This window comes from Nilaparvata lugens, chromosome 8 (genome assembly GCF_014356525.2).
Source record: "Nilaparvata lugens isolate BPH chromosome 8, ASM1435652v1, whole genome shotgun sequence".
NCBI lineage: Eukaryota > Metazoa > Arthropoda > Insecta > Hemiptera > Delphacidae > Nilaparvata > Nilaparvata lugens.
Genome location: NC_052511.1, coordinates 48,264,137 through 48,289,867, shown reverse-complemented (window position 1 = coordinate 48,289,867; position 25,731 = coordinate 48,264,137). Strand labels below are relative to the sequence as shown.

At 31.3% G+C, this 25,731-nt stretch overlaps 1 protein-coding gene across 1 annotated transcript in view; it reads right to left on the bottom strand.

The window, feature by feature from the left end:
- Positions 1-3,221: 3,221 nt before the first annotated feature.
- Positions 3,222-25,731, bottom strand: part of LOC111045982 (putative inorganic phosphate cotransporter) — a 30,053-nt gene continuing 7,543 nt past the window's right edge. The window contains 12 exon segments of the mRNA XM_039434978.1: positions 3,222-4,557; positions 6,146-6,384; positions 7,060-7,119; positions 7,122-7,191; positions 9,614-9,684; positions 9,687-9,713; positions 9,716-9,751; positions 11,677-11,689; positions 12,071-12,288; positions 14,976-15,063; positions 16,103-16,330; positions 18,211-18,422. Coding sequence (XP_039290912.1) covers positions 4,300-4,557; positions 6,146-6,384; positions 7,060-7,119; positions 7,122-7,191; positions 9,614-9,684; positions 9,687-9,713; positions 9,716-9,751; positions 11,677-11,689; positions 12,071-12,288; positions 14,976-15,063; positions 16,103-16,330; positions 18,211-18,422 — 1,520 coding nt within the window. The 3' untranslated portion in view covers positions 3,222-4,299.

The window sequence follows — 25,731 nt, the reverse complement described above, 5'->3', positions numbered from 1 at the left end:
TATAGGTATATTCAGTTGAGAAGTAAGATTAGTAAGCAATATTCATTAGTCATTAAGCATAACCTACTTTTAAAAATTCTATTGTGATTCTAGATCCAATTAGTTTTGATGAGTAGGCTACATGAATACAAACACTTCAATTAGCATCCGAGTTTATTATTTTAAAAATGCATGTATTCAATGAATTCAATGCCACCAGGATCAAAAGATTTGATTCATCAGGGGTGCCCAAAATGAGAGGGTTTGAACGCAGTCTGCGTCCTTGAAATTCTTGGGGGGGGGAGCCTCAAAATCAAATCTTAAGGGGACCAAAAAGGGGTCAGCAGTCTTTCAGTGTTTAGAATAAAAATTGACATTCTTTGGGATCCCAATTCAAGGGGGGACACGTATCAGGGATGGGCACCCTGGATTTAAGCCCGAATTTCATGAGGAAACCAGACTGGGACATGCAAGTTCGTTCAACCGAGATAAGGGGGCTGTTATGAATTACCTGTTTATTTTATGTTAGAAGCCTCTTGCTGATGACAAAACATGCATAACGAACATGTGTGAGTGTGCGCGCAAGATTAACATGCATGTTCACACATGTTTATCATGCATGTACACACATGTGCACAAATGTTAATCTTGCATGTACACACTAAGGCCAGTCTAAGGAAACCAGGCTGGGACATCAAGTGTCAAAGCGAGTTCCAGGGTATAAGTTCTTATTTGGTTTATTACACTAGGGATAGTCGCCGGCTGGTGACTCACTTGAGTCCAGGGGCGGTCTGGCCAGGTCAGGTGGTCGGAGATCCCCGAGGCCAAGGGACCCCCCAAATTCAAATTCTTTATTCAAAAAAAAAATCAGTTATTAGGCATCAATATTTATACAAAATTTTCCGGGGGAGGGCCCCGGACCCTCACCCCTCTTGCTTGAGGTTATTCGACCCACTGACCCCCCGGTGGGGGGCCCCATAATCAGCCATAGCCGAGGGCCCGTAGCTGAGCCAGGCCGCTCCTGCTTGATTCTACAGTCCGGTCACCATTCCTAGTGTTTCACTGATGTCCAGGCTTGGTTTACACACCACTGATGGCTTACTTGTGTCCCTTCTTGGTTTACATAAGGACAACACTAATGGCTTACTTTTGTTCAAGCTTGATTTACACACGGACACCATTGGTGGCTCACTGGTGTCTCACTGACGACAAAGCCTGGTGTCCTAATGAGTAATAATGGCCTTCAAGTTGGCTTTAATAAAAGAGTTGTACAATGAAAATTTGAAAGACAATGTAAAATTTCTGGACGAAAACTAAGCTTATTAATCAATACTTTATTAGGAAGGATGTTTTATGTTTGATAAATTTTAAAAATGTACAAGAACCAGATTTAAATAATATTGTATAAATGTATAAAGCGTCTGCACTAACCAACTTGCCTTTTATAAACACTTCTTGTTGAAATCCTCTTTTACCAAACGTTAAAAATAACTGGACTGTTGAAAGGTTGTTGATTACGTGATGATAGAGTTTTATTCAAGTAACAAATAATCTTAAAAATCAGTCTAATCTTCCTTTGATCAATTTACAATACGTGGGCTAGAGATCACGAGTTTTAGGTTTTTGTAGGTTATGTTGTTTTTGAAGACTCAATCTCGATTCTCGAAGATGTCACATCGACAAAATTTTGATGCCGATGGAGAAAACATCGATATATCGATGTATCGACTATGATGCTTTACTACCATTTGGCGCTGTGTTTGAATAAACGGGCCTATGACCGTTCAATGTTTGCTAATTAATTACCACCAAAATTAATTAGCTTATTTCTAAATCATTTGTGTCACACTTTTCATGTAAATAAGGTTTGTTTTGGCATGTAGCTGTAAACCTCTTCGAGTTGTACTTTGTTTTTCATGTAATGTATTCTCAATAAATAAAATGTGTGTGAGAATATTGACTTGATTTGAACAGTATAAGTACAACATGTTTCTAAGACATGGCTGATACATAAATAAGATCAATTTAGCCAGAATCTCTGAATATTTATTAGCCTATCTCAGTTAGTTTCTGTCATATTTTTTATAATCACTTGTCCGAAAATAGATAATTATTAATTATGTGAGCATCATAGATATTCATTCATTGATAATCACTCATTCATTCCATCCATAAACAACAAGTGTAGCTTCCGGTATTTTTGGTAAATAATTGAATCAAGTTTGACCTTTTCTTTTGTCTTTCATTTTCACGCAATCTATCCAGTAAACTAATCATTGATGTGGAAGGATGATTTGAGGAATAATTTCAAGATTCATCAAATCTTGTAATTGAAACTCTCACTTTTCAATGAAAATAATTTTATTCAATAACATATTATACTCTCTGGTCAGACAACAATGACACTTAACAACTTACATTATCAATCTTATCTTAACTACCAGCTCTCAAAAATCTACTCGACAAAAATATTATAATATATACTCTTTCTCAAGAGCTCTTCAACATACTGTTACACAATACCGTATTGTGCAATCAAATTTTTCCATCACATTCAGAAAAATTCCATCATTTCAAACAGTCAGCATTTACGGATTTATAATTATAATATATTTTTTAAAATTTAAACTCTGATTGCTCATAAATGCTTCCCAATGCTGACAGTCTGAATTCAATATTATTTTAATATTACAAAAATAATATTATTTGTAACATTATAGTATTAACATTCACATCAATATTTTGAGGTTTTCAACATTTTTAATATATTTTTTAAAATTTAAACTCTGATTGCTCATAAATGCTTCCCAATGCTGACAGTCTGAATTCAATATTATTTTAATATTACAAAAATAATATTATTTGTAACATTATAGTATTAACATTCACATCAATATTTTGAGGTTTTCAACATTTTTAATATATTTTTTAAAATTTAAACTCTGATTGCTCATAAATGCTTCCCAATGCTGACAGTCTGAATTCAATATTATTTTAATATTACAAAAATAATATTATTTGTAACATTATAGTATTAACATTCACATCAATATTTTGAGGTTTTCAACATTTTTAATATATTTTTTAAAATTTAAACTCTGATTGCTCATAAATGCTTCCCAATGCTGACAGTCTGAATTCAATATTATTTTAATATTACAAAAATAATATTATTTGTAACATTATAGTATTAACATTCACATCAATATTTTGAGGTTTTCAACATTTTTAATATATTTTTTAAAATTTAAACTCTGATTGCTCATAAATGCTTCCCAATGCTGACAGTCTGAATTCAATATTATTTTAATATTACAAAAATAATATTATTTGTAACATTATAGTATTAACATTCACATCAATATTTTGAGGTTTTCAACATTTCTAATATATTTTTTACAATACATTTTTTCTAATTACTCGCTAAGTACAATCACAGACTTGCAATGACTAATTATTATAATTATTCACGTTTATAAGTATCACACCTAAGAGAATCTAGGTGCATCATCACTAATAGGAATTCAACGTTCTTAGCTCACAGTATTATTTACAAAATTAATAACTTCTCACAAGTTGAGAAAAACTTGATGGAGCGTTTCAAATGACGTCATCTATACAGTGAGACCCACTTTAAACTGTCAGTGGACTTTCTGAAAGTAACTTGAACTTGACAAACTGAACACTGGACCTATTGAAGTTGTCAATACCCGGGCTGATTGTAGATCAACTGACATCTTGATGAAGTGAATGTCACCATTCCCATTCAGTCAATGATGGAAGTATGAAATAAAAAACCCAGGCTGATCTTGAGCAACTGAGATCTTGGTGGAGTGGATGTCAACCTTCACATTGATCAACTGAGATCTTGGCAAAGTGGATGCCAACCTTCCCAATGATAAACTGAAATCTTGATGAAGTGGACGTCTCCCTATCTATTGATCAACTGACATCTTGATGAAGTGGACGTCACCCTTCACATTGATCAACTGACATCTTGATGAAATGGACGTCACCCTTCACATTGATCAACTGACATCTTGATGAAGTGGACGTCACCCTTCACATTGATCAACTGACATCTTGATGAAGTGGACGTCACCCTTCACATTGATCAACTGACATCTTGATGAAGTAGACGTCACCCTTCACATTGATCAACTGAGATCTTCATGAAGTGGACATCTCCCTATCTATTGATCAACTGACATCTTGATGAAGTGAATTCCATCCTTCCCATCTACCCAATGCTGGCAGTTTAAAGTAAGTCTCACTATACATAAATGAAGTCATTCGACAGAATCTCAAAAGCCTTGTTTGTTAGTTCCGCATTCCGTTAGTTTCGCTGATTCCGTTTTTAGTTGTTCCTGTTTCCAGATGACCATTATTGCTGAACGTGCCGTTTCTTGTGTCACGCGCATGCGTGGTTGGATCATTGTTTGCTTCGGCGTCTGGTTTTGGCTTGGGTTCGTTCCAGGGTTGGAGTTCGCCCGAACCAAAGAAGACGAACACAAAGTTTGTGACAATCAGCACCAGCGCCATTATCCAGAATACTACACGCCATTCTCCCAGGGTTTTCTAAAAATGAATAGAATTTGAATTATGATTGAAGAATCACAATAAGTGATTAAAGTTGCAGTACAATTACATTAATCTACTTAGATTATTATACTCTGCATCACGCCTCCCACTAATTGTTGGGAGCTTGATACAAAAATGCTCTTTGCTGAAGAATCAAAGCAGTATTCAATAATCCTTTATCCTTGGTTCTATCATAGAGAAACAATAGCGTAAGTAGATATCCCATGGTATAGGGCGTTTATGCCGCAACTTTTACTGTTATCTCAAGCCGATTATTGTCGATTTTTACTGTTTTGACCGGGTAAGAGTGTATGAACGGCACAATATGAGAGACTACCAGCGTCATAAAGCTTCACGGGAAAGAAATACATGGACTATAGGCTTGAGATAACAGTAAAAGTTGCGACCTAAAAGCCCTATACCATGGGATATCTACTTATGCTATTGTTTCTCTATGGTTCTATGATATCAATATCATTTTATAGCAAAACATCCATGAAATTTCAATTTCCAGGGGAATTTTCATTTTATGATGCAGCTTCTGACTCTGAATTCTAAATCTTCATGAACATATTTCTCTTCCTTTTCTTGAAAGGAAATAGATGCATTCGATTTGACAATTTATTAAAATATTATAAAAAGCTTAATTATCTAGCATTCTCCCCTCCTTTCCTTCTCAAATTTACTCATTTTATTTATTTATTACTACAAAATCACTTTTCATCAAAATTATATTGAAAAATAAATAATTAATAGTTATCTAGCATTCTCCCCTCCTTTCCTTCTCAAATTTACTCATTTTATATTACTACAAAATCACTTTTCATTAGAATGATATTGAAAAATAAAAACAAACAAACCGAGCCCTTTGATATTCTCTTCCGAATTTAGATTACGAGTTAAAAATAAGTTTTAGTCACTTTTCACTTCCCACTAAACATCTCATTATCACAGAAAATTGAAATATTCGCCTTTCTTCTTTGAAATATGCTGTGTCTGATATCAGACAAGGATAATAGAATAGAATATAATATATAATATATTTTTTAAATAAGTGCAATATTTCTTAAGTTTTAATTTATTGTGATACATTCCGTGATTTATTTAGAGTATAAAATCAACTTTCTAAATTCTAATTCCTAGTTTTAAATATTTTGACTCAAATTTGACAAAAATCATTAAGTGTAAACTAACCTATTCTTAGACAATTAAAATTGTTTTTAAAATTATTTTTCTATCTAAATTTGGGAAAGGATCAGTTTTGGGCTTTAAGCCTGTTGTTCCCCCCCAACCATTCATAGTTGAGAATATATTGTATCTATCAATGTAGAAATGTATAAATGATCAACTTAGAAAAACCTACATTTTCATCAGGCCTAAGTATTGATAAACACCATTCATTTTCAAAAAAAACTACATTTTCATAAGCAATTATTGATAAAACACTAATCAATTTTCAAAAAACGTACAGAAAACTGCATTTTCATTAGGCCTAAGTAATTGATAAACACCATTCAATTTTCAAAAAAAACTACATTTCATAGCAATTATGATAAAACCCTATTCAAGTTTCAAAAAAAACCACATTTTCAGTAAGCAGGCCAACCAAGGTCGGCGTGACCATTCCGGACAGAGCGGCCCGACCCGTTGACAGCGCCATTATGGTTCCCGAGAAGTTGGGACTCAAATCGAGGGCGTTGACCCGCAGACTGGCGTAGAAGAAGCCCATCAAACCCATTCCAACCGCAAACAGAACTGAGACTAGGGTTTTGTCACACCCTGCGTACGAAGCTAGTACTACTCCTACTGCTGGGCCCACACCACCTAGAAAATAAAATTCATTCATACAATTTTAATAATAAAATATATCTGAATATCCCTTAAATATTGGAAATGTTTCTAAATCTATAGTAATATATTATATACTAGCAGGTAACCCGTGCTCCGCAAGGGACTAATTAAAAGCTTGGCCTACTGAAATCTTGAAGAATTGAGAATATGCCTATAAGCATCCTCGGTAAATTAAGAATCTATATGCAAAATTTCAAGTTCATCAGTATAGTAGTTGAGACGTGATGATGTGTCATTCGTGAATTTCCTATCCCCTACGTGTGTAAGCCAATTCTTTCTTTTATATCATGGATTATCCACGACATGTCACTTAATTTCTTCAAATAGATTATCATTATATATGCTATATATTATCCATTGCATCATGCCATAATTATTTTAATTGATAATTGTGTATCTTGAATCAATTTGTTTAATAATATGAATAAATTATTATTAAACGAAATCCAAATTAAATGCTGCAATCACCCGAAGACTTCTGCTACTTGCTGCATTTGATTTGGATTCTCGTTTAATAATAATAATTCATTAGCATTTGAATAATTGCAATATCTCAGTAATTTACATCTGTGGAATAATATGAATTTAAACCGATTTTTTAATGGAAATAAAAATGAATGAATTAAAGATCCTCATAAAACAGCTTACCAATGGTAGCCAGAACCTTCCGTAAAGTAGTGACTCCCCATAGTCTATTGGCTAAGACCCATCAGCTATTACTCCTGAGCAGATAGAGACGAACCACATCACCAAGTAGGGTATAGCTGACAGGATTCCATTCTGTAAAACATCACAGTTCATTAATTAGGCCTACCAGGATAAAACGATGAATTATCTATTCGAATTCAGTTAATATGTATTACACCAATATAGTGATGAACCTTGAAACAGTATCAATTATGCTTTATTCATTTATACAATAAGTAAATTATCAAAATTATAGGGAGAGGAAAAATAAGGTAACCTTGAGCTATTTCTCTCCCAAATTTAGATACACATAGTCCGAAATGGGTTGAGTCTTGTAGTTTATCTATTTATTTATTCATATGCAAATACAATGCAGGTAAAAACAACAGGCATTCGCCCAAAACTGCTTTAAACCTTAATTTGGAATACATATAGTTCTTCATTTCACAGAATTTTTATTCTCAAGTATTTTCACAAAGATTTTCAAATTTAGATGCTTCAAAACTAAACATAGAAGAAATATTTCACATGATTTTTACTAAAATAGGAAATATTCATATCATGTTTCATATGAAAACAAGATTCATATATGAAACAGATATGAATATTTCCTATTTTAGTATAATCATGTGAAATATTTCTTCTATTTTAGTTTGTTCGCCTATGTCTTCTATGTTTAGTAATGTCTTTACTATATTCTATACTAACTTCTATGTTTAGTAATGTTTACTATGTTCTATGTAAACTATGTTTATTTGTTCGCCTATTTCTTCTATGTTTAGCTGTGTTTTCATACATCAATGCGATTCCAATGATGGTAACTGAAAATTACGCAGAAATTTAATAATCTTTTTGTTATCATTGAATAATACATCTTAAGCCTATATCTACTGAAGATAAAAATTACTGTAGGCTACTGAATCAATTTGAATTGAATATAATATATATATATATATATTATATATATTATATATATATATATATAAATGTGAGATAATGTTTCTAATAAAATATTTCACATTTAGATATACATTCAATTTAAAATTAATTGAATAAAAATTTAATAAATTAGAAGTATTATCTCACATTTGAATATATATTCAATTCAAATTTAATTTTATCTCCAGTAGATATAGGCTTAAGATGTATTATTCAATGATAACAAAAAGATTATTAAATTTCCTGCGATAATTTTCAGTTATTAATCCATTGGAATTGCATTGATGATGGAAAACACAGCAAAAATATGTTGGAAATGCTTTCATTTTACTGAGAGAATTTTTATAGTTATGAATCTATTGGAATTACATTAATGATGGTACCTATGTAAAACACAGCAAAAATATGTTGATAATGCTTTATTTAATAAGAGAATTGGTAAATGAAAAGCTTTCTCTGCAGTAGATTTCAAAATTTTTCTCAGGCAGATCAGACATTGTGTTATCAAGTGTGTAGCATACAATATTCTTAATAATCTACAGAATTTTGATCAATGATATCAGTCACAGTAAGAGTTTTTTTAGTGATGGTATTTAATCCAGCTCAGAAAATTGATGTTATTGGTCAGATTTTTCATCAAATTCATTAGAAATAGGAGCCACTAGAAATTAATCTGAGATTCATGAGTAAACTTACTTGTCTTTTATCTTTGGGGTTAATTTTATTAAAAACAAATTTAAAGGGGTACCGTACTCGGAAACTTACTTTTTTGATCCACTGCTTTAATAAAGTACTTTTCTTTTCACCTTAACACCTCATGCTTCATCACACGGAAAGCACCATATGCGACGAGCAAAATAAAGTTTTCATCAAGGAAACATAGTTGTGCTACAAATAAATAGTGTTTTTTATGATAAAATACAACTCTATCATACCCCAGCAAATTTGAAATACAGTACCTTCAATCGAAACACTATATATTTTTCGTGTTCTTTTATAGTTGCTGTGTAAAAAACGTTACCATACTTATTAATGAACCGTTTTTTGAACTATTTTTAACGACACTACAGTCTAATTTTTGAATATTAGTTATTAAAACTAGTACTCATATGTGGAGCGCTTTCGGATTATTTAAATCCATTTTAAACACTGGCTGTCTTCTTCTCGTTGTATCTTTAAATTGTTAGTTATAATATCTGATGAGATGTTTTTTATTTTGTTGTATTGCTGATGTAAACAATAAAACTTGAAACTTGTCATTGGTAGGTATGAAGCGGTCAAGAAGAAGACAGCAGTGTTGAAAATGGATTTAAATAATCCGAAAGCACTCCACAGTGAGTACTAGTTTTAATAACAACTAATATTCAAAGGAATTCGACTGTAGTGTGTGAAATAGTTCAAAAAACGGATTACTACTTACAGTTTGTCATGGATAGTGGAATAGATGAGTGTATATTGATGAATGTGATAAATTGTGAATGTATTTGACCATGTTATACAAATTTTGTTTTGTAGTGACAATAAACTATTTTGATTTTGATTTTGATCTATATACAACTTGAACTGTTTTCCTTACCTCAGCAAAGTTGAAATGCATGACGTCACTCATATACTTGGGTAGATCTGTGACCATGGTGTACAAACCCAGTCATGGCCGACTTCCGCTATCAACAGGCCCACACCGGAACCGATGTTAGAATTTGCGACCAGGGTGGCCAGATCTGTGTAAAAATATCATTATTAAATTTAAATCTCAATTGATCACTGTATTCAATAATTCACAATCTCAATTGAACAAAGCCCCGTAAACAATACGGTAATTCACAAGAAAGTTTACAGATGGAAATTTACTGAGATGTTGCAATTATTCAAATGCTGATGAATTGATAATTATTATTGAACGGAAACCAATTAAATGCTGTAATTCACCCCGAAGACTTCTGCTATTGCAAATATTGACAACAATTATTTGAATAATTTTTGAATAGTAGCGCTCATCGAATTTCCATCTAGCTGTTTGCCCTGTTGTCAATATTTGCAATAGCAGAAGTCTTGGGGGTGAATTACAGCATTTAATTTGGATTCTCGTTTAATATAATTATTACAAAAAAGTTGATTGATTTCAATGTACAATACCTTAATTAAAATATAAATTATTAACTTCTAGGACAACTCTGATTAAAAAAAACAATAAAAAAAATCAAGTACCCTTTATTTCATTGCAACACAACTAGTTTCAACTCTTCAAAAGCCATTTCAAGTGTAAATGAAATAAATAAACAGTTTAATCATTCATTTATTATTTTATTCAGTACGGTAGCCTAAGGTAAACTTAAAAATGGCTCTTGAAGCGTTGAAACTATAAGTTCTGTTGTAATAAGATAAAGTCTATTTTTGATTATTGTATTGTGTTTTATTTGACACATTATAGTTTGAGCATCCAATTCAAACGTCATGAAAATTGTAATTGATGCATTTGTTGTCATTTTTTCAATCGTTCATTTCGATGATATTATAGGCGTGTATGCTCTAATTCGATTGTTTATTTTTCAAGCTGAGGTCCAAGTATATAGTTTTTATTTTACTTTCCTTGCCCTACTACCGTATAGATAGAGAAAGTATATTGCTTTTACAGAACCATAAAGTTATTTTTGTGAAGCTATGATGACCACTGTCTCTCACTGTGCCGTTTATACACTCGCACACACATACACTATCACCAAACAGCACATTAATAATCAGCTTGAACAAACAGTGAAATTTTAAATATAATTCCCTATACTACGGCATATCTTCTTATGATATATTCTCTCTATGGTAATACTAAGATTTGATAGACTATAATACTATAATGCAAAGAATTGGCTTGTACAGTGTTTTCAGAGAAATGGGGAATTTTAAAGTTGAATAATTTTAAGTAAAACAAACTTTAAATGAAGTTTTTCATATCATTCATAGTAAAAATAATGCCATTTTAGAATAAATGATACCGTAACATTTATGTTTTGAAGATGAAATCTTGCAGGTGTATTCCTTTCTACACAAACTTTCTGTAGTCTCTTCATCACATTGTCCATGGTTTAACGTAACATACAACTGGAATTTGAAATCGCTTCTCGAATCTTGGATTTCAATTTTGAAACACGGAAGAATTGAAGCCAAGATTGGTGAAGCGATTTCAAATTCCAGTTGTAATGTTACGTTAAACCATAGACAATGTGGTGAAGAGACTACAGGAATGTTTGCATAGAAAAGAATACACCTGCAAGATGTCGTCTTCAAAAAGAAATGTTACTGTATTATTTATTCTAAAATGGCATTATTTTTTACTATTGAATGATATGAGAATCTTTATTTAAAGATTTATTCTTTCTTGAATGTATTCAACTTTTAAATTTCCCGTTTCTCTGAAACATATGTACGGGATGGGAATACACAATTGATGCATTATTATCACTTATAAACTAATGAACTGAAATAAACTTGAAATTCTACTTGAAGATTCTGAATCCACCAAGAATAGATGTGGGTTTATTCTCTTTTCTATCAATCAATAAATTTTGATCAAATAGTTAAACCAAATTTAGGTATCCAATTTGTGATTTGAAGTTCACACAACAAAAAAAGCCCAACCAAAATTTCCTCCAAGTGACTCTATAGCCTGAATTGAAAGCACGCAAGGCTGATGTATCAAAGGCTCGAGACCATCAAACTCATTTAATTTTGCTAAGAATTTTCAACTTGAATGAAGATTTGTAATTTCAACAAAATTATCAATAATCGTTATATCTTTCTTGTTTCCTGGACATAAGAAGATTACGTTTTTCAACACAGAATTTTCCCAATCAAACTCATTTATTTTTTCTAAGAATTTTCAAATCTTATGAAGATTATCTATGTAATTTCAACAAAATTATTAATATTCGTTATATTTTTCATGTTTCCTGGACATAAGAAGATTACGTTTTTCAACACAGAATTTTCCCAGTGCAAAGGGGCACGGGTTAATCAAATATGAATGAATAATAACCACCTTTTTCTGCTCCAACTGGCCGATAGAGAGTTGCAGATACTCCTTTTCATCGTCAGTGATGAACGGATGTGAGAACGGGTCGTTATAGCAAATGGCGCACCAAACGACAAACCATACCAGACCGGCCACGCCGTACAGGTAGAACACATCCGGCCAGCTGCCGTACTCTAAAATGATGCCGCTCAATGCTGTCGAGATCACTGTGCCGATTTGAACGCCTAGAATATAAACAAAAAATATGAATATAAATTTTTGTGTAGTTGAGAATTTGATATTGTGGTAATTATTCATATTAAATGAAAAAGACCAAGAAATTGTCAGAAAACCACAGGTTCATTGATACTTAGAAAGACCGGTTTCGGTTATCACACCATTGTTTATCAGAGATTGACAATGGTGTAATAATAACCGAAACCGGTCTTTCTAATTATCAATAAATCTGTGGTTTTTGACAATTTCTTAGTCTTCTTCATCTAATTGACCGAGCGAAGTGAGGTCTAAGATTCAAGTCGACGGTTTGGCATTTCTCTTAATGTTTAAATTTTTAAATGTTTATATGTTTATATGTTGCGCATTTACGGCGAAACGCGGTAATAGATTTTCATGAAATTTGACAGGTATGTTCCGTTTTAAATTGCACGTCGACGTATATACAAAGTTTTTGAAAATTTTGCATTTCAAGGATAATATAAAAGGAAAAAGGAGCATCCTTCATACGCCAATATTAGAGTAAAAATCAGACTATAGAATTATTCATCATAAATCAGCTGTCTAGTGGACTATAATACTACCCATTCAAAAACATCGAACATCTTAAAAATGTATCTTTCCATAAACGTTAGTAGACAGTTGACTATAATACTACCCGTTCAAAAACATCGAACATCTTGAAAATGTATCTTTCCATCAACTGTCTACAACAGTTGCAGCCAGACCTGATAACAGCGCTCACACTCACATTCCGGGACGACACGTCACGGTACGGTAGGACAGAAAGCTCTATGTTTATCTAGGATTTCTTCTAGACATTTTATATTGATGAATTATTCATTAATTTTTGAGAAAACATTACAACAGGTCAATGTAACTTACTGAGCGCGAGGTCTACTGTTCACAGAGCTACTAGTTTAAAATATAAATATGATTTTCCATTGATTCTGATAGGGCCACTTGAGCTTTTAATAAAATAGAAAAAGGCTACTATACAATGAGGTCCAAGTTGTACTGGTAATTGAAAAAAAAACAGTTTTATTTTTGCCACATCCACATTCAATAGACTTTTACACAGGACTGATTTGAAACTTCTTTATTGTCAATACAATTTTACAAAACAAAAATATATAAATATCCTTCAAAACAATAAAGCCCAAAGGTAAAAACCTGTTTGGGAAACATAATTTTTTAATATATACACACGACTCTCGAGAATAACACTACAAGACACTATAAGACTAGAGTTTCACTACAGCTGAAAATGTGTTGGTTTCAACACGAAACTGTAGTCCTGTATACAAGTCTAATAAATGTGGATGTGACAAAAATGAAACTGTGTTTTTTCAATATTAGCCTATGGAAAAATTCGACAATAACAATATTCTCATTCATCAAATTTTATCACGTTATAATCATTAAGCTTTAGTATATAATATAGATTTTTGGCATAATATGATTGAGGGTATGATCTCATAAATTGAATTCATATGAATACATATGACAACCAGGAAGATGGTGGACCTGCCGAAAGATTTCGTTGTCACAGTGAGTGATTATTCATATAAAACTGTTAAAAATCTGACTGCTAGTCGTATTTTCTAATAGCAAAAAGTGATTTAATAATAAGCAGTTCTTGATGTAAAACAATATTGAGGAATCATATAAATGTGTTTGAACCAATACGGTACAAATTTAATTCTTTTTACAAAAACAATTGAAGTACATTACCTTATAGAAGAATTGGTTATAAACTATCACCACAGATATAAGCATTGTTAATTATTAAATTTGTTAAATACATCAATGTAAATCATTAGGATCTATGAGTATACCTTATAAAATCATCGATATATCTCTAAAAGCAAATATACACTAAGATAATCATTCATTCATTGAAAATCCTCATTTGCTTAATTTGATCAAATGGCTAAATGATGTAAGCCTAATTCATTTGCCTTTGCTTTAATCTGTTTATATTATTGTTATATTTAAACTATTGGTTAACTTGGCCTGACTACCTCGATTTTATCAGTACTTTTGTTCTTTGAATTATATTCAGGATAGATTTTTTTTGTATTTTTAGTTCTTATTATCTTTTATTGTATTTCTTTTCTCAACTTTAATATATTTTTATATTGTCATTATTATTTATTAAGTTAAGTTTTGCTTGTTTAGAACTGTCCTTTAGTTCTGTCCAGTGATGCTCCTGCAATGCGAACGTGACCTTGTCATCAAGGTCTTTGCATGCAGTATTTTATTTCGTGCATTAATTATGGTGTATTTTTGTAAAACAGTGTAGCTGTGCTAGATTACATTTCATCATCCTATAATGATAATTAATACAATTAGTGTAATCAGCAAATTTGATATTTATTCGGTTAAAAAGTTGTCTCAAGTATTGTTTTATTATTCTTATTTGCTATCTTTTTTTTAGTTTTATGCTCTGTACTGTTGTTGTTGTAAATTGGTTGCAAAATAAAGAATCTTATCTTATCTTACTTCGCAAAATAAGGTGGAGCAGTGTGGAGCATATTCCTCCTATATTTAAACTATACATGATATAAACTGAATATGAAAAAAATCATTCAAAGATGAAAACTATTTCTTCAAAACAATGTATTTATTATAAAATATATGTATATTTTTCTTTTCCAAGAAATAGAATCACTCCATATCAATTTTCTTTCCTTACCTGCAAAAACGAAAGCAGCCATTCTACTCCTCTCGAAAGGTGGAGCCCATTGAGCCAGTAACGTACTCAGGGCAGGAAACGTTGTGCCCTGTGTAAAAAAATTATGAAAAGAATGAGTTATTAAACAATATAATACGATAAGAAGTTATCAAGTATGTGAGTACCGTATTTATTTATTCAGCGTATGGCAGATACACAACAAATATATAGCTCATGAGTCTAAAATGCCTACATATACACTGTATATTTCCAAATTCTTTGAGATGTTGTGTAGTTTTCGGTCAGGAGAACATAAGCTTGTCTGACAGCATTATATGCTAGTCCATTCAGCGTTACCCAATGTGCACCATGGAGGCGAACTAGTGTTACCTACACATTTAAGTTAAAAATCTGCAGGAATTTTGAGGTTAAGGAAGTACCGTATAATAAATTATAATGATAAGACAAGTTACCAATCAAATGGGAATATTTCCAAACAATGATGTTATGTAATGAAATTGATTAAATTCAAGTAAAAAATAAATTGATATTCTGTATTCAATACCGTACTAATTAAATTGAAGGAGTTCAGATTACCAATATTCCTTTATATGGCAATATGCCGATTCGGGAACATTTTTTGTAAATAAATAAAAAAAGATTTAAAGATGAAAAGATTTATATTGTTTACACTATGAACCTTTTGACTATTCATTCATTTATTCATTTATACAATTAGTACATTATAAAAATGATAGGGAGAGAAAAAATAAGGTAACCTTGTGCTATTCCTCTCCCAAATTTAGATAAGGTTACACATAGTCCGAAATAGGATAAGTCTTGTATTTCTTCAATTCACAAAATTTTCAGTCCTCATGTATTTTCACAAAGTAGATTTTCAAATTTAGATGCTTCAAAACTAAACATAGAAGAAATATTTCACATTATTAAAACTGAAGTAGGAAATCTTCACATATTAAAAATATAATTTTGAAGAATTACCGAAAAACAAACTCAACTTTATTATTGAGGTTTAATCTATATTGTTGTTTGATTTTTCGTGTAGAATAACTTACTATGTACAGGCAAAGTAGTAAATTGACGTAAAAAGTGTTTTAAAAAAATACAGATAGGGTAGGGTACATTACCTCGCCCAGCCCCATGAGGAACCTCAGTGTGATCAAGGGCCACACGCCCTTGTAGGCCGCATATGGCGTCAGTATGGTGAAGACGGCCGTCGACAGTATGCCCAGACCCAGTGTGTGTTTGCCCCCAAATCTCTGCGCCAGAATGCCCCCCGGTATGTGCGTGATTATGTAGCCCCAGTAGAACGCCGCCAAAATGAAGCCCTGTGTGGGTTGGTCCCAGTCGAAATCCTTGAGAAATCACAAACGTATTTATTATTATTATTAATGATGGGAATATTTAATTTTGAATCTCTTGACCCTGTATGGTTTATAATAACACTTTCCAATCAATCATCAGAATATCTTGTATTAGATAATTCTGTAAAAATATTGATCATATTATCAATCCATTTTTTGTCGAATTGATATCATGAAACTCCATACGACAACAAGCAGAAAATATCGATATTTATCTATATACTGTATATAAAAGCGAAATGGCACTCACTCACTAACTGACTGACTCACTCACTCACTGACTGACTGACTCACTCACTCGCAGACCTAAAAATCTACCGGACAAAAAACGTTCAAATTTGGTATGTATGTTCAGTTGGCCCTTTAAAGGCGCACTAAGAACGGATTTGAAAAAAATCCAAAGATACGCCAAAAATCTGCGTTTTTCCAGCGTTTTTTCAGGGTTTTCTCAGCTTTATCGAGAACAAATATGAACAGAAAATGTTCAAATTTAGTACAGAAGCTCAGCTAGGGTGTAATAATGTTGTGTTAGAAGGAATTTGCAATAACGTCGGATATGGCGAGCGAAGCGAGCCTTACTGCTAGTTGGTTTACGGTATATTTCATTAAATAATATTATAATATTTTTTAATTCAAAAGGCCTTCATAGAAAAAAAAATCATATTATCTATCAGATAGGTGATTCTTATCAGATAGGTATTCTTGCCAAATCAATCTCTTATATATTTTTGTCCAATTATTTTCGGAGTAATGGAATTAACAACAATCAATAGTATATTTTCTTTAAGTAATAGGTTAAACAAGAAAAAGAATGATATTATCTTTACATTCACAGGATCACCCATCTGAATGTGATAATACAGAGTTATCAAATAAGAATTACTCAATTTTAAACAATTATATTTATGAAAAACCAACTAGTTGTAAACAAACATCTGAAGATGTGGCTGGTAAAGCCACGAAACCAGGTTCTGTATAATTTTATAATAATAAAAAGTGATTGGCAATTCAAATTTGTTTTTTATTATGGAAAAGTATCACAACATCACTCACAACACAACTGTAAAATTATATTAATTTATATTAAAAAAATATCACTATTAAATTTTATAAAACTTTAACGTGAAAAAGCACTCACATTATTTGATGTGGCGACGTCCGTTTCGTGTTGGTATTGCACATTTTCAAGCCAAACAGGAACTGAAGTGTTTAAGGTTTTTAACACTTCTACCTAGGTCTTCTTAACACCTAAGGAACCTTTAACACTTCAGTTCCTGTTTGGCTTGAAAATGTGCAATACCAGCACGAAACGGACGTCGCTACATCAAATAATGTGAGTGCTTTTTCACTTTAAAGTTTTATAAAATTTAATAGTGATAATAATAGTGGAAACAAGATGGATAACCAACAACAAATAAAAAAATATGCAGACAAACCAATTTTACATCAATAGTGTTCTATGTGCCCTCTTTCCCAGGCTCAGACTACAAAAAATTAGGGTCCATAATATACATCATGATTTGTGAAAACACACAAAAATCTTCCACTTGAATCTCGTTCTATTCATAGCGATGAGGAGATATGTTTTCCTATGTTTGCCTAAGTGCTCAAAGTTGAAAAAATTACATTCGTAGAGCTCAAAGTCAAATTTCGAACAGTTTGAACGCTCATAAAAAATTAAATCCAATTGAAAAATACGACTGAGTCATTGTCAATATTGTAGAACTGTTCCATAATTGGATAAGCACATGTATTGTCAAATTGTGTGGTCACGAAACCTTGGTCGTGTACCGAATAAAACTGTGTAGAATTTGACAACATATTTGTGTTTTTATTCAATTAAATCTTATTGGTTTTCATTTAATACTCACCCCTACATGATATCCCCCGCTGGTGTCATTCACCCTGGATGGCTTGCTGACAGGACACTCCTCAGTGTTGACAACCTTGTCACCACCCAAACTGGTCGCGTTCTGGGAGACCATCTTGGTGATAGCTATGCTGAGACAGGCGCGCATTATGTAGGCATTGGCCACACCCAGGAAGCCCATAATGGTCAGCACGTAGCGTTGGGGGATGCATACTGTGACAGAGAAGATAAACTTGGTTAAAAGTTGGTGAAACGGGGGTTGAATGATCAAAAACAAATTCAAATTATTTATAAAATATAATAATTATAGTACCCTATAAATTGATAAGATATTAAAAAACAAGAATACAAATTGTAACGTAATTACTAGTTTCGGTGATCACACCATCGGCAGGTTATAAAAATAAATGTTTACAAATTATTCAATATAAAAAAAATTACAAAAAAATATTCTTCATTGTAAAAAAGAATAAATAAATAAAATGAAATATGCTTGACTTTTTACAATTTATAACCTCGTCTTCAAATCACAATATTGTAGTGTACATAGTATGATATAGGCTACATAATAGGACAACAATACTGAGTACCGGTATATATAATAATATTTATTCCATAATAATTGTTTATTCTGCTATTGGAATTTGTTATATGATACTGGCATTTACCATACCGAGAAGCTCATTGTAAATAGGATATAGGATAAACTACATACTGTCATATTTTTATAATATACGGTAGGCTACTTATAAGTATTATTTCTATCAATAATAACTAACAAACCTTTATAACTAAAATTAACTTAATTTACATGTTTTAAAAAATAATATTATGATCACCCCGACACTTATTATAGTGGGGTATCATAATTAGAACTAAGTCTAGTATTAGCAACTTTTGTATGTAGGCTACTAGTATTTTTGTATATTATAATGATCATGTATATGTTTTGTCAATAAAACTTGTCTGGTTGCAACTCATTGACAATCAGAGAAACTATAATTATTATTATTATTATTATTCCTGTTAGGTACTTTTATGATAATTATACTACAGTGTGGTCCACGTTATAATGGCAATGGAGAAAAACGTTGCCGATCCTCTGTCTTCTATAGACGGTAGCTGATACAGGTTTATTGATGTGATATCAACTGTTCATTCTCGTTTAAAATAATAAATTATATTTTTATTGAGCAAGACATTATATTTTTCAATAATTTCTAAGTGAATTTTTATAATTGAGATGAAATATTTTGTTAATTAATTGTCAATTCTATTGTTAAAATTGAAAGACGATCATTGTTCATTGTTAAAAGACGATCTTTCAACAGAGCAAAGCGAGAAAGAGATAGCGCTATCCCCTTTGTTGAATGATAGACAAGAATAGCAATACCATTGCTAATCAAACACTGCCATTATAACGTGGACCTCACTATAGTGACAGGAATAACCATTCTCATGAATACCGTAACATAACTTCCAAAAATTAAATAATGTTTTATAATTTATTATAGGTCTACTGTAGGCCTATATGTCCATATTTTACTTTCCTTACCTATTTCTCAATTTATATATATATTTTTGTCCTGACTGACTTGTTATATTACTAAAATTGATAATATTGACGAATTTATGTAGGCCTACAAATTTATGTACAATGAACTATTTATGTATGAATAAAGATGATTGATTGATTGAATTTTCTACTACCTATATTTTTGACAATCTAAAAAGCCTACACTTCATAAAAAAGTAATGAAAAATCATCAAAAAATCCAACCATACTACAGTAAATGAATAGTAAATAAAATGATATTGTATAATACCTCTCACCATTGGCTCTACATTCCGGTAATTTCTGCAATAAAGGGACATCTTCCCCGATTATGATTGATAATCACATTGTAAGACACTGTGTTATCATATTGAATCAAAGTATATGCGGCATAGTAATCCATGGTTAACTCCAGAAAACTTTAGAATTTTTACTCGACTCAAAATTTACCTCTCAACCACTATTCTTCTATCTATTGAGTTGATATACTCTATTAAAAATTCTGTCTATTCATATTAATATCATAAATAGCAGACATAATTTTATTCATTTAAGGAGGTCTGTATGATGCACCCACTATCATGAACATTAGCACATTATAACATTTTATTTTATTTAGAAAACAGGACTAGGATTTTCAATTGGACTATATCGTGACCAAAATTGTAAAGCAGCGAAAGTGCAAATTGGCTACTTCTCAGGAGAGCTTGAAAACACTTACCAGGTTTAACCAAAAATCAGCTATTAATTTATTATAATTTATAAGTTATTTATAATTTATTAACACCCTCATCTATGACTTTCAACAAAAATATTTGAAGAACTTGTTTATGTGATATTTGAAATTTTAGTCATAAACTTCCAAAATTTTATTTTAACCAAATTGAGATCACAACTGCACAGGTTCACAACACATGAAAGAAACGTTTTCAAATTTTACCAACAACAAATTTTGTACAACTATTCCACTGCAGTAAATTGTAAAACGTTCTAATATTAAATTAAAACGGCTTATAAAAACAAAAATAATCGAATAGGTCAATTGGGGTTATTGTTTTTTCATCCATAACCTGACGATAAAATTTTGAAAACTAGATGTACGCATGCGCCTCTGTTATATATGCCAAGATGGAATTTGACTTAATGATTATCATTGTACTTTTCAATAGTCTCAATATGATTGTGAGTCCAGCCAATACAAGAACGTATTTTCCATGTTTGAGTGCGTATTATTGAGAGTAAAAACTGAAATAAAATAATATATGATCCACAACAAGCAATACAATATAAAGGATTTTGTTTGTTTCAATCAGTTTATGATTATTGTTTGAAATGGTTTTATAATATATAATTGTGAGTATGTGATTTGAACCAGCAGCGTGTATATTTTCTATGTTAAAGTGCTTTTTATTGTGTTAAAATCTAATATTAAATCAATAGAATATTGAAATAAACTGGAATATAGAGGCTGGATAAGAGCAGCTTTTGAGAAATTTAACTTACCGTACCTACCAGTACATGAGCTTGAACTGATAGACCTGTATCCATAGAGGAACTTGTTCTAATAATATTAGAACTATATTATAGTTCAAATAAAATAGAATAATGTGTGTTTTTCTCGATGTATTCAGGGCGTACATATTGCAAATGTTTGAATACATGAGGACAATGACGGTAGTGATATATTCTAGCATCATAGATTTACTGTCATATGAGTTTCCAGACATGTAGTGAGTTATATAATTGATAAATATAAATAATATATTATTATTAATAATAATTATCATATATTATTCATATTGTGCGTTGATAAAGGTGATACCGTAGGGAAATCGACTTCAACCCATAACTGAGACTCAGAACAGAAATTAATTGGTTTGAAACCTATTAATGTATAGGAATATGAGGATATTCAAGATATTGATCTCTTTAATTCAATTTATCTTTACTTAATCCAAGTGATTGTGAATGTGAAAAATATTACCATATAACAAAACTGTGATAGAGCTTGTATTGTTGTTTGAAGTTATCTTATTTGTTGAGTTGATTTAGAATTGATTTCATTTGTTGAGGAGTATTATAAAATATTCTAAAAGCTAAATAAATCAAGTGTTTTATTTTTTCATTTTGTCTTCAACCTACTTGAACTTTTGATATTTATATTATAATGAATTGTGTTGTTATCTTACATTTTTACATCAGTACCGTACTTACGATTTTTTTTTTTTGAAATTAATAAAATTTAAAATAGATTTAGAAACTTTGAATTTTTGATTCGGATCCTTTTGATGATTCTCTATAATCATATAATCAGCATCATTTTCACTACATATTCTCAGTAATTTTCACTTTCAGTGAATAGATTATAATAGTTATTCTTATTCTATTAAGTATCATGTATAGAGTATCGTGTGAAAATGGAGATATTGTAACATATATTTTGGTCATTTACTTGTTCAACACCATGGAATAATAACGTAGTCTTTTTTTGTATTTTATTATATACATTTTTCTCTTGTATGATTATTCTGAAAGCTTAAAATTGGAAACAATGAAAAATGTTGTTTATTTGGCATGAAAAAACTGGACTGCTCGTAATATTTTAGGGATAGAAACAGTTTTGAACGAATGCCTGTTGTTTCATCCCAAATTTTGTAATTGATTACCGTATTATGCAAAAATTAATAAATCAATACCTAATTTGAAAGTATATACGAGTTTCAAACTTTTTTTAAAATCATATTTTACCTGGCTCTGATGTAACTGCCCTCACAAGAGGTCTATATCCGCTATTCCTAATCCAAAACCTGTTAAATCGTTTCATGTACAATTTAAATCTCCTGCGTAAAATCATGGACGCATTTTTTTCACTTCTTACAACAAATTTTCACTCAACTTTTCGACTATTATTTATTACTGAACACTCAAAATACTCTCCACTAAGTTTCCTACAAAAATCGACCACTTACAGACGAATATTTACACCTTTTACTGTGAATTTATCTATGAATTACACTGTTTGAATCATGCTAAAACACTTTTATTTTCTAACACTTTATTATTAATTTTATCTACACACCAGTACACATAGTGTATTGACAAAGAATGCCACAAAGAAATATTTGATAAAAATACTACAAAATAAAAAGTCTTTAATATGCTTATCTACCACAAAATCGCCTTCTCTCATTTAGGCTACATATAAACCACAGAAATAATTCACAATCTATCAGTAATTATTTAGCTCACTTCGCATCTCATGTAGTAATTCATTAATTCATTTATTCATCATTTACAATATGTGTTTTTGGAAAATAAAATTTCTATTATCACACTGATATTTGTCGATAAAACCTAGCACATAATTCGCAACTAAATTGAGATGATATGATATAAAATTTTATTTGTTTTGTAATTCTTTGACATTTTGTTTTGCCTTGTTCTGTGTGTTTTTATGAATTGAAATTTAAATTGAAAATCAATCAAAATCAAGTACCTAATAATCAATACTATGTATAATCAATATCTTCCACACTTTGTTCTAAAAACAGTTAGCAAAAAACAAATCTAAATTAATTATTCTTCTTTAGAAAACACACAGTAGTAGGCTAGTATTAGAACTGTTTCAAATTAGAATTTTTTTCTTTGTCAATGAATTTTTAGTCACCAAAAAATTTCACAAAACAGGCCTAATTACGTTCCTAGGAACCACTAGATGTGTTTTTGGATATAAAAATTTCAAATTTAAAAAAAACACTGATATTTGTCGATAAAAGCCTAGCATATAATTCGCAGCTAAATTGAGATGTTGATGAAATCAATCAAAATCAAGTACCTAATTATCAATACTATATATTATTGATATCTTCCACAATTTGTTTTGAAAACAGTTAGCAGAAAACTGATCTTAAATAATAATTATTCTTCTCTAGAAAACACACAGTACTAGGCTAGTATTAGAATTGTTTCAAATTGGAATCTTTTCCTTTGTCAATGAATTTTCAGTCACCAAAAAACTTCACAAAATAGGCCTAATTACGTTCCTAGGAACCACTGAACGGCAATAATTTAGGAGTTGTTTCTAACTTCAAACTTGACACAATTAATACTGACGAGCTGAATAACTCAATCACATGTGATGCTCTTCTATTGTAGGGTACAACACTTATTGTTAGCTTTTTGAGTTATACTAAGCAGGTCTTCACGTCAGCACAAATGCAAATTAAACTGTTATTGTAAGTTTGGTTTGATCTGTTACCGTATCAGATGAATGCAATGAGATATTGATAAACCAGATCGAGTTTCAGACACGAGCTTTTGTTTTATCAAATTTTGTAAGAGAATGAGAATTTTATATTATGTCAATATTGAAGAAATTTTAATGATGAGTAATGTTTTTCAGTGAAGGAAATATTGAAGTTTCATGAAATTTGGCTTGCTTTTCATCTTGTTTAACGCCCTACTTATATGTTTATTTCAAGGAATACGAGTAGTTCTGTGAACAGTAGACCTCACGCAGTATTCTCATCCACAAGTACCAGATTGAAACTATAGACCTTATGGAAATACAGTAATAGACTGGCTTCTCCATACATCTGTGTAATCACTTGTCAGCTGATTTATGATGAATAATTCTATATAGTCTGATTTTTACTTTCATTGCCCTATTACCGTACCATAGGTAAAGAAAGTATTGCTTTCCGAAAAAAATTAAGGTACCCCAATATTTCTAAATTTCTATACGTTTCAAGGTCCCCTGAGTCCAAAAAACTGTTTTTTGGGTATTGGTCTGTGTGTGTGTGTGTGTGTGTGTGTGGTGTGTGTGTGTGTGTGTGTGTGTGTGTGTGTGTGTGTGTGTATGAGTGTATGTGCGTCTGTGTACACGATATCTCATCTCCCAATTAACGGAATGACTTGAAATTTGGAACTTAAGGTCCTTTCACTATAAGGATCCGACACGAACAATTTCGATCAAATGCAATTCAAGATGGCGGCTAAAATGGCGAAAATGTTGTCAAAAACAGGGTTTTTCGTGATTTTCTCGGAAACGGCTCCAACGATTTTGATCAAATTCATACCTAAAATAGTCATCGATAAGCTCTATCAACTGCCACAAGTCCCATATCTGTAAAAATTTCAGGAGCTCCGCCCCATCAATGCAGATAGATTCCCAATTATCAGGCTTCAGATACAATTGAAACAAAAAAATCAAGTGGAGTAGATTGAGCATGAAAATCTCTACAATTAATGTTCAGTAACATTTTCACCTAAAATTGAAAATAAGCTTTAAATTCGAGAAAATGTGATTATTCAATTGCAAATTATTGTTGTTTCTATTAAATCATTCACTATGAAGAGATAGCAGACCTCATGTGTGTCTCCAGCGTTATTGCCCTGTCACCAGCTGGCTCAAATATTTAAATAGTAGACTTGAGATGCGCGGGAACACTAGCGTCAGGTGATCAATTTTCATAAAGGCAAGGAAAGTTGTGTGAGTGCGCCACACTAGATTTTTACTCTTTTATATTATATTGGCGTATGAAGGAGGCTCCTTTTTCCTTTCATATTATCCTTGAAATGCTAAATTTCCAAAAATCTTGTAAATACGTCGACGCGCAATTGAAAAAGGAACATACCTGTCAAATTTCATGAAAATCTATTACCGCGTTTCGCCGTAAATGCGCAACATGTAAACATATAAACATTTAAACATTAAGAGAAATGCCAAACCGTCGTCTTGAATCTTAGACCTCACTTCGCTCGGTCAATTATTTTCTGTATTTATGGATTTAATAACTACGAAATGTAAATATCTATAATTGCCTATAAATCCTATCTATGATTGTATGCGAAAATGTTTAGATATATTCAAAAGTCCACAAATCTGTTACAGTAATAATCGTGTGATAATTTGAAAGTCTATAAAATCATGCCTTGAAAATTGTGTCTAAAATTATAGGATTGTAA